This window comes from Sinocyclocheilus grahami, unplaced genomic scaffold (assembly GCF_001515645.1).
Source record: "Sinocyclocheilus grahami isolate Dianchi unplaced genomic scaffold, SAMN03320097.WGS_v1.1 scaffold334.1, whole genome shotgun sequence".
Classification (NCBI taxonomy): domain Eukaryota; kingdom Metazoa; phylum Chordata; class Actinopteri; order Cypriniformes; family Cyprinidae; genus Sinocyclocheilus; species Sinocyclocheilus grahami.
Window position 1 is genome coordinate 541,529 of NW_015505513.1, and position 10,224 is coordinate 551,752.

General features: G+C 37.6%; 1 protein-coding gene and 2 long non-coding RNA genes across 5 annotated transcripts in view; 2 read left to right on the top strand and 1 right to left on the bottom strand.

The window, feature by feature from the left end:
• Positions 1-538: 538 nt before the first annotated feature.
• On the top strand, positions 539-1,346 carry LOC107602741 (uncharacterized). Of its 2 annotated transcripts, none has more exons than XR_001611063.1 (4): positions 539-646; positions 755-763; positions 866-1,036; positions 1,109-1,346. It is a non-coding gene; the product is annotated as an uncharacterized lncRNA (long non-coding RNA). The 2 variants fall into 2 exon arrangements; XR_001611064.1 differs by having other exon boundaries at positions 866-1,024.
• Positions 1,347-3,575: 2,229 nt separating this feature from the next.
• Positions 3,576-3,854, bottom strand: LOC107602742 (uncharacterized). Its single transcript, XR_001611065.1, has 2 exons — positions 3,816-3,854; positions 3,576-3,725 (listed from the first exon to the last, which is right to left on the bottom strand). It is a non-coding gene; the product is annotated as an uncharacterized lncRNA (long non-coding RNA).
• Positions 3,855-7,774: 3,920 nt separating this feature from the next.
• The window catches only part of wbp1lb (WW domain binding protein 1-like b), a 26,784-nt gene continuing 24,334 nt past the window's right edge, over positions 7,775-10,224 (top strand). For both annotated transcript variants that reach the window (XM_016295331.1, XM_016295332.1), the window contains exon 1: positions 7,775-8,088. In XM_016295331.1, coding sequence (XP_016150817.1) covers positions 8,029-8,088 — 60 coding nt within the window. In that variant the 5' untranslated portion in view covers positions 7,775-8,028. The remainder of the gene's footprint in view (positions 8,089-10,224) is intronic.

Below are 10,224 nucleotides of genomic sequence, written 5' to 3' on the forward strand. Positions count from 1 at the left end.
GCCACTTCAGGCTTACATTTGCCTGGGCCATAAGAAGGCCAGCAGTGTCATTGTCATATCATTGCCTTACATGGCCCACATCCGCATGCTGTCTGGGCTGTGTTTCAGGCTTTTTGGCTAGGTTTAAAACAAGGAAAAGTGCACTTTTAGATAAACAAGGCAACATAATAGATGCACTTGTGGAGGTAGAAAAACTAAGTTCTTTAAGACTCGAGAATACAAGACTAGAAATGAGACTGAAGAAGAACTAAAGAAAATATTACAAGTAAATATAAGCAAGATAACTGAAGATCAAAACCAAAAAACAACAGAGAGAAATCAAGAGCAAAAACTACAGTAAGGACATACAATCACAGCAAATAATAGGGCAAGACTGGAATACAGAGCAGCAAATCAGTATAACTGTCTCTATGACACAAGACGAACCAGCACAACATAAAGGGAGGAAAGGAGGAAAGTACATGAGGGCCAGGTGAGCACAATTAATGAAACGAGAACAAGACAAGGGTTAAACAAGAGGGCGTGCCCAAGGGAAGAAAGGAAGTGGGACCAAAGGAACACATGGCAGACACAAAGCAATGTGTTAAGACACAAGACAAACAAAGACAACATAGACAAAGCTGCCCGCTCAGAACCCTCACACATGGTATTATTTACTACTAGTACTAAATTAAATGATTCATTATCATTTTAGTTTTCTCTATTGTTCTTATTCTTTATTCATTCTTAATATGACTTATTTTTCTGTATCCAGCTGTATCAGGTGGCGGACCACTTTCTTTTCTCCCATTGGTAGTCACTGCATCAGAGGTTATTTGTAAATATTGTTATTATTGTTGTTGTTGTTATTTATCATGCATCACAGCACAGGAGGTTTTGACCTCCTTCTAGCTCCACCAAGTTCAGCACAACACCTCCCAAACAGGTGTCAGCCTCCCGCGAGAAGCTGAATCGGACCCCAACCGTCACCCACCGAGCGAAGCTTCACTATTGATCTTCACTGTCAGTGAGAGATATAAAGCAGGTATTCGCTATGGTAAGAGTGACTCAGCTGAGCAAGGGTGAGTGAGAGCGTCACACCACCTGACGCCGTGATTCCTTCCCATAGATGGGTGTGGAGGGACGCCACTCAACATCACCATCCAAGACAGCGATCCCACGGGAAACTGAACACAGAGGCCCATCCGTCACCCACTGAGGTGCTTCATCAAACTCTGTGATGAGTGAAGCTGTGATGCAAAGACTACCAATTCTCTGAGATGTTGGCTTCTGATAGGATGTCCTGCTTTTGTATTATACATTTTATTATTAGCAAGTCACTGAAGACTATCGAGTTTGGAGTATTTTCTACCAGGGCTGTCAATTGAAAATTAATCTAATTGATCACATATTAATCGCACATCAAATTGAGAAATTACCCACAAAAGATATGAGAAAAGCATGAAATCGATATTTCAGTAATTAGATTTTTTTTCTTCTTTTTTCATTTTTGGGTGACCCATCCCTTTAATCATTTTTTTTTATTAATATAGATTTTTTTTTAGAATAAATATGATTTTTAAATTAAATTACACTAAAAAAGAAACTTAAACTGCCAGTAGGTGGCAGTAAAATGTCTTAATGAACAAGTCATTGAGTAATTTATTAATTCACTGGATTTGTTCAAACGGCTGATTCATTCAGGAACGAATCCTTATGAATGGGTAACTGAATCATTGGTTCACCCCATTCTTAAAAATGCGGATATATTCAGAAATTGTGTATTTTTGTGCTCGGAATTGCACAACACTTGTGATGTGGTTTTAATAGGTAATATTCGCCTATGAGCAAAAACAGACAACATTTTGTTAAAATATTTACTTTTTATTGTTAAAAATTATTATTTACTTAACTGCTGTATGAAATCATTAGTGAAATCATTTTTGCATGCTATTGGGGACAAAAACAGTACTCATGTGATATGGCTTATATAAATATGAGAAAAAAATCCTACAGCAGCATTTTTTTGGCCTAATATCTTGAATTTTGGGGGCACATAACTGCATTTATGGACTACGTAGTTGTTGTCCTGCATCACGTAGTCAACAGTCAACTGTATGAAATATAAGACGATGTACAGGTCTAGGTGCCGGGCGGTGCGTTAACATATTTTAATCCCGTTATTTTACCATAACTAATTAATTAAATTAAGGTTGTTACAGTTCTTGCTGTGATCGGGCCTGACGCGTTACGTCATACAGAGGATTTAGAACAGTCCCTCTCTCCGCGACGTTGATTGGTTGTCCAGAATCGCATCTTTTAAACTGTCATGACTCTGATTTTTTTTTAATTAGTGCAATAACTTGCATTCTTTGAGGTCTTTGTTAACAAAACAAACCCTCATTATTATTTTCATCTGTCCGATATTATCCATTTTAAGGGGTGGCTCCAGTAAAAGGCCACTGTTATAATGGCTAACATCACTCCATAGGAAAAAGTATAATCCACTATATAAATGTACATGAACTCTGTTATAGATCAGTTGTACTAACGCTCCCATGAATAAGTGTTTAAAAACATTATCCATACAAAACAAGACAAAGCATTATGAAATTGTTTACTCACGGTTTGCTGCAGCTGCTGTCAGACTCAATAGTTGGCTGCTTCATCTTTCAACGAATGTTTCTTTGTGTGAACTCTCCATTACACGGTACCTCGTTTACAAAACAATATGCAGTCAATGCACCAAACGAACATACGACGCGAACTGTCTAGGACGGCCTAGGCAATTAAAAATACACCATCCATTCCTCCCCGACACTGAACCCTTCCAAAGTCTGCAGAAACACAAATGAAGTAGTGTGCAGACATAAAGCGACTTAACCTATGGTTGGACAATGTGATAAAATGATTGGTCGATGCCTTGTCATATCCAAATATAGTCAAGACAAGTAGTAGTGGCTTATAATAGTTGTGACTGATCTAGGGTTAGTTTTATCATTTAGTTTCACTTTTGAGTTAACAGATAGATGCTAGTTAATTGTTATATATAATTGGCCTATTTACCTGCCGCTGGGTGAGAGGACACAATTAACAAGCACAAGACTCTTCATATTTAGTAGTATTTAATTATTTGTATATTTCATTCAATAGGTTACACTTTATAGAAAAACTTTTGCTTTATAAAAGTTGTTTTAACCACTGATCTATAATAGAGAATAGTTTATGGGTCAGTGGTTAACCCACGCTTTGTCTGTGTTTACGTTGCACGCCGTTTTGACCAGCGGGTGTCTTTCAGAAGCTTTATCACTATTCAATTCAGCTTGCGATTATCTTGATATGATGATTGTTTTGTTTGGTGCCGTTGAATGATTCTGCAACGAATTGTTGGTCGTTATAGTTTTCTTTTATAAAAGCACAGTGATGTAGGATGGCTAATGAGTTTTAGTATGTAGGAACTTGAATACAACTAGCATAATGATATCTGTACAAAGGTACACTGCATTAAACACTAAGCAGGCAACTTGTATATTTGTAATATACAAGTTATAAGGGTGATCCACTCACATGAACATCTAGTGTTGTTTTTTTTTAAGTTACAGTTAGCGTGGCATGGACATCACAATTAGTTTGGCATGGCATCAAGGGAACTAGGAGAGCAGGATTTGAGCAGGTAAGAATCTGTGCGCTCTGGACTCTCTCTCTCCAGGCAGATCAGCAAGCACTACTGACATTCACAACGACAACTGCAAAACAGCCACAAGTTACAGGCAATATCAGACAGTGGAAGTCACAGGTCAGATATGTGAGCGATACGCTGACATTTTTCTGTTTACCTGCTCTGTCTCACTGGTAGAATTTGATCTCGGCATCCATGAGGTCGAAAAATAGATCCCGATCTCCTGGTCCTGTATCTCCCCCCTAAGCATGGCCTCGATCTCCTCAAGACAGACTCCAGGTATCTCATAGTCTCCTTTAGAGAGACTCCAGCATTCTGACACACACAAACACATAGAAAATGTATCTCATAGAAAAAGATTTTGCACCCTTCCTGTTTTTTTTTTTTTTGCATATTTGTCACACTTAAAAGATTCAGATCATCAAACTAATTTTAATATTACACAAAGATAATGCAAGTAAATACAAAATGCAGTTTTTAAATGATGATTTCATTTATTAGGGGAAAAATGCTGTCCAAACCTACCTGGCCCTATGTGAAAAATGAATTGCCCCCCCCCCTCCTGTTAAATCATGAAAGAACTGTGATTAACCACATTATTTTAGAAAGCGGAGTTAAATTTCACTAGCCACACCCAGGCCTGATTACTGCCAGACCTGTTGAATCAAGAAATCACTTAAATAGAATCTGTCTGATGAAGTGAAGCATGCTTAAATTGCAGCACATCATGCCGTGATCTAAAGAAATTCAAGAACAGATGAGAAACAAAATAGTTGACATGTATCAGTCTGGAAAGGGTTATAAAGCCATTTCTAAGGCTTTGGGACTCCAGCGAACAATGGTCAGAGCCATTATCCAGAAATGGAGAAAACTTGGAACAGTGGTGAACCTTCCCAGGAGCGGCCGGCCTACCAAAATTACTCCAAGAGCGCAACGATGACTCATCCAGGAGGTGATAAAAGAACCCAGAACAACATCTAAAGAACTGCAGGCCTCACTTGCCTCAATTAAGGTCAGTGTTTATGATTCAACAATAAGAAAGAGACTGGGCAAAAACGGCATCCATGGGAGAGTTCCGAGGCAAAAGCCACTGCTGACCAAAATGAACATAAAGTCTCACATTTGCCAAAAAATATTTTGAATGAATGAGGCATTTATATAGTGCTTTATTGTGTATTTCTATACACCCAAAGCACTTTACAATCATATGGGGGGGTCGGGGGTCTCTCCTCAACCACCACCAGTGTGCAGCATCCACTTGGATGATGCGACGACAGCCACAGGACAACAGCGCCAGTGCGCTCACCACACACCAGCTACAGGTGATGAGGAGAGAGAGTCCGTTTTAATGACCACAGAGAGTCAGGACCTTGGTTTAACGTCTCATCCGAAGGATGGTGCTTTTTACAGTTTAGTGTCCCCATCACTACACTGGGGCATTAGGACCCGCACAGACCACAGAGTGAGCACCCCCTGCTGGCCTTACTAACACCTTCCATCAGCAACCAAGTTTTCCCAGGAGTCTCTCATCCAGGTACTGGCCAGGTTCAGCCCTCCTTAGCTTCAGTGGGCAACCAGTCTTGGGCTGCAGGGTGATATGGCTGTGGCATCTTGATTATCCCCAAGACTGTTGGGCAAATATTCTGTGGACTGATGCAACAAAAGTTGAACTTTTTGGAAGGTGTGTTCACACCACTGTATATGTAGATCAGTGGTTACAACCAGGCACTTACAATAGAAGTTAATATTGCCAATCCATTATTGTTAAAATACTCACTGGTGTAGACTCATTAATGTAGACACAAGACTCAATAAATATGCATGGTTTTATGATTTAAGTGCAAAAAATCTCTTATTACCTTATAAAACGGTTAGTTCCAGTCCTCGCTTCTGATTGGTCAACAGCTGTGTTTTATTCACGATGAAGCACAGCTATGACCGCTTCACCCAACCAGTAAATATCCTCCCATAAAATAGTTTGAAAAACATCCAGCATTTTTAAACAAACTGAAAACAAAAACCTTTCTGTCCAGCATTTTATTTTTAAACGCACTAAAAGATGTTCTGTATACCCTAGGGCCTAGGCCTTGCTCTAATTTTCTGTCATGTTATTGTTGAAGTACTTCAACTCTTGCAAATGTGACCCTGGACCACAAAACCAGAATTAAGTCGCACAGGTATATTTGTAGCAATAGCCGACAATACATTGTATGTGTCAAAATTATAATTTTTTCTTTTATGTCAAAAATCATTAGGATATTAAGGAAAGATTATGTTCCATGAAGATATTTTGTAAATTTCCTACCGTAAATATACCAAAACTTAATTTTTGATTAGTAATATGCATTGCTAAGGACTTCAATTGGACAACTTTAAAGGCAATTTTCTCAATATTTAGATTTTTTTTTGCACCCTCAGATTCAGATATTCAAATAGTTGTGTCTTGGCTAGTGTTGTTTTTGGCGGCCTGTTTTAATTTGAGTTTAAGTCTAGTCTTTGTGTGAAACTGTCATTTTAGTTTGTATTAGTTTTAGTCACGTTCATACTCTTTTTAGTCTAGTCAAGTTTTAGTCAACTAAAAGTCTGAGCATTTTAGTCTAGTTTTAGTCAATGAAAACTGATGACATTTAGTCTAGTTTTAGTCAATGAAAATTGTATTGTAGTCTCTTTTTAGAAATGCAATTCTATTTAACCCTGTCAATATAGTATAAGTACCTAGTAGTATAGACGAAACCAAAATTTTCTTTTAGCCAAACCCATTTCAAACAAGGTTATCTTATTATATTATTGTTACCTTATAGAGACACGGAAGATGCTCTGATTTGAATTTACAACATTTATTTTACCAACCAAACATGTTAGAAGTACATACACATAAATTTAAATAAAGCCGACCCCCGGCTGCCGGCCATCGGTCCCTTTCTCTGTGTCAGACTTAACGTTGTTTGGTTTTCGTCTTCTAAATCAGTGTTTCCCAAACTTTCTTTAGTCACGGCACCCTTTGGAAATTTTTACAAATTTGTGGCACCCTACAAAATTAATTTGGTTACAATATTTAAATTTCTAACTTCAATATGATAATTTGAAAAGTATAGATATTTGGTACAACAGGGAAGAACTGCAGAATATAATGTCATACAGATATTTTTAATATTATAAAAAATCAGTAGGCTAATTTCTAATGAAGAGACCAATTTATATGACAGATTTTAATGTAGGCTTTTATTCATATGTAAACATTGTGAGATAGTTATAATGGTAATTAAACAAAGTTTTGCTCACTCAGTGTATTTTTGTAGGGCTATTAAGAGATTTATAAAAAATTTTACCAATTATCCAAATGTTTAATCTTAGAAAGCTATTATTATCAGAGGACACATGAGCATAACGGTTAGCAGATCATTCGTCAACGATATTGCATTGTATATTTAATTATCGTCATCGTCACGTGACCAGCATTTTCGTCTCGTCTCGTTTTCGTCACGTGATAAAGGTTCGTCGACGACTATATTTCGTCATAATTTTCGTTGACGAAAGCAACACTAATCTTGGCCAAATATTGTCCTATCCCAGTGGTTCTCAAACCTCTCCAGAAAGTACCCCCAGCACTGCTCGTTTTGTATGTATCCCTGTATCTGACACACCCACTTCAGGTCTTGCGGTCTCCACTAATGAATGAGCTGATGAGTTGAATCAGGTGTGATAGATGAGGGAGACATACAAAATGTGCAGGGCTGGGGGTACTCCAGGACAGGTTTGAGAACCACTGTCCTATCCTAACAAACCATACATCAATGGAAAGATTATTTATTCAGCTTTCTGGTGATGTATAAATCTAGTTTTCACTGGTTTTGTGGTCCATGGTCACAAATAAAAATAAATAAATAAACAAACAAACACCCTGTCGCCCCCTATTGGCGTTGCGATGTAATCTATAGAAAGGGTCAATGAACTTCTCAGTGAGTGATTCTTTTTCGTAAACTGATTCAAATGAGTCGAGTCACTGAGATGATTCAAATCCCCACTACTGCTCGTGGGCGGATCGAAGCACAATTTGTCCCATACTCCCATCATCACGTTGCGCACATGGCGTGATGTGACTGCGCCACACCCAGCTGAGCCTGAACTGCAGATCGCAGGGACTCGCTTGTGTAATAGTTGGGGGCTACCAGTGGCACGGAGCTCATGCTGCTGCTCCACTGATGTGCCCCCCCCCCCCCCCCCTCATGTCCCAATAACAGCAGAAGACGGGCGGCGCATGAGCGAGAGCCTTTTACGCGTTTGTACGATTAACGAACAATACATGTATTTACAACTCTTGTGCGCTGTGACCAAAGTCAACACTGAGACATTCTACCCGCCTGTTTAAAATGGGCTTGTTTTTATTTAGCGCTGGATTTGCCAACCCCACCGAGGCCACTGTCTATGAGGTGAGAAAAGTCTTGTTCAAATGTCTTCAGCCGGTTGTTTGTGTCAAACTTTATTTACACTGTTGGGCTTTGAATTCTCACTGCGGGCTCTACCACATTTTGACTCGCCGATTGAACATTAATGTGCATCTTTTATCCACAGTTTGTAGCGCATGCTAACTTAACAGCGTTCGACTTTCGTTTGATTTCCTTTGCAATCTGATACATCTGTTTGTGACAAGTCTTGCGTGCTAACCAGTCTTGCGTCAGGTCACGGAATTGTGGGACTGTGTTGGTTGCTTACTTGGCAGCATTTTTGGACGTAATATGATGGCCAAAATGCTGTCTAGATAGACACCTACTACCTAGGTTTTTGAGACACGGCCTAAGAGTAAGTCTGGGCCAAGTTAAGTAAACAAAAGTCTACAGTGTTAGCAGTTGCTAACAATTCAACTGTCACACATTTCAAGATTAATGGGCTAAATTTAAACTAGAATAAACTATCAGTTGTTTATGTTGTGAATATGAATCAGTGTGTGTGAAAAATAACAATTTAAGTTAAATATAACTGTTGATTCACCCGTTAAGATGAAGCAGTCATTACTCTACAAACGTAAACAGGCTAGTCTGTCACAAGTATGTTACAAGCTAATCTCTCTGTCTGTAGTTCAAAGAAGTGAATTCATCAATAAAGTGTGCTTAGTGATTTTTTTTCCCCCTCCTGATTTGCGATCAGAGTTAGTACAATGTAGGTTTTTATCTATGCTTTCTGTTACAGCAAACTTAAGTTTGCGCCATACTCAGTTTTATTCAAATATATGCAAATATATATTTTGATAAGTAGCAAGGTGTCTAGAGCATTTTCTATTCCATTTAGTACAAATAGATCTCCTTCATATTAAAGTAATTTTTTCTACATGTGATGTAATTCACATTTTATAGAGCAGGATAAACAGAATATCAGTACAGTAGGCCCTATAGGTTGCATGGTTACATAAACAATTATGTAGACTGTGTTGTGTATAGAGATACTGGTGTATTTTTGTTGTTGTTGTTGTTGTCTACTGGTTCTGAGGTCCACATTATAATTTTATTTAATTTATTGGATGTAACTGAAGTTCAAAAAGAAATATACAATGTTTGTTTCACTTTTAGTGAAAGAGAAGAGTCATTCCAAAAGGACATGAGCAGGTTCTGATGGTCTTGTAGGCCTTTATTGGTTTGAAGTTCCTATAGGTAGAGGTTGCTGGGGTCAGTGATCCTTTTTGTCATTCAAGTTTTGTCAAGTTGTTTGTCTTTTTACATGGGTATCACTATAGAGTTTGGGTTAGCTGTCAGTCTTGGGGTTTTGTCAGTGCATACAGTAAATGCAAAGTCAAGAAAAAGTGATTGTCTGGGTTTGAGTCTGTGCGGGAGAGAAGAACAACAAAAACTACTTTATAATTCAACAGGGCTCCAGACTAACATTTGAGAGCATTGGCACCAGCACCACTAAGTTCTACAGATGGTGGCACCAGGAGCAGATTTGGTAGCGCTGGGGGTGGTGTGAGGGAGTATTAAAATATAGATAATTTAATAATAAAATGACTGTTGTTTTGCATTAATAAGTGCAGTTACTAATAATATTACATGTTAATTTCTTGTTTGTTTTTCTAATTTTTATTGTTTATACAGATTTGACAGTAAAGCACAGTAAAGAGTTAAGATGCATAAAAAAATGTACTTTTATTAACAACAGTAATAGGTGCAAAATCTAATTTTTATATAGAAAATGTATATATTCCACTCTTATTAAATGTACCATTATTCTTCTAGTATATGGAACTGAACAACTTCAGTGATTATGTGTGATTTAGTAGCAAATTGAAGAAAAGTTTGTTTTTCAAGGCACTTTGTGACTTTTCTTACTTCATACACAAAGTGTAAAATTCTGACAAAATCTGATTTCTTGATGATTTGATATTTTATAATAGTGATTTTATAATTTCAAAATATGGAGAAAAAGTAGAAATTAATGATTAATAAGCCAATAAGTGCTCCTCTGCTGCCGTACTGGTTATAATTGTGATTTGATGTATTTTTTAAATTTTAAATAAGTGTTTGTTTACCACAAAGTATATTTTGGTCATCCCATTAAAAATAACATTCAAACTGGAT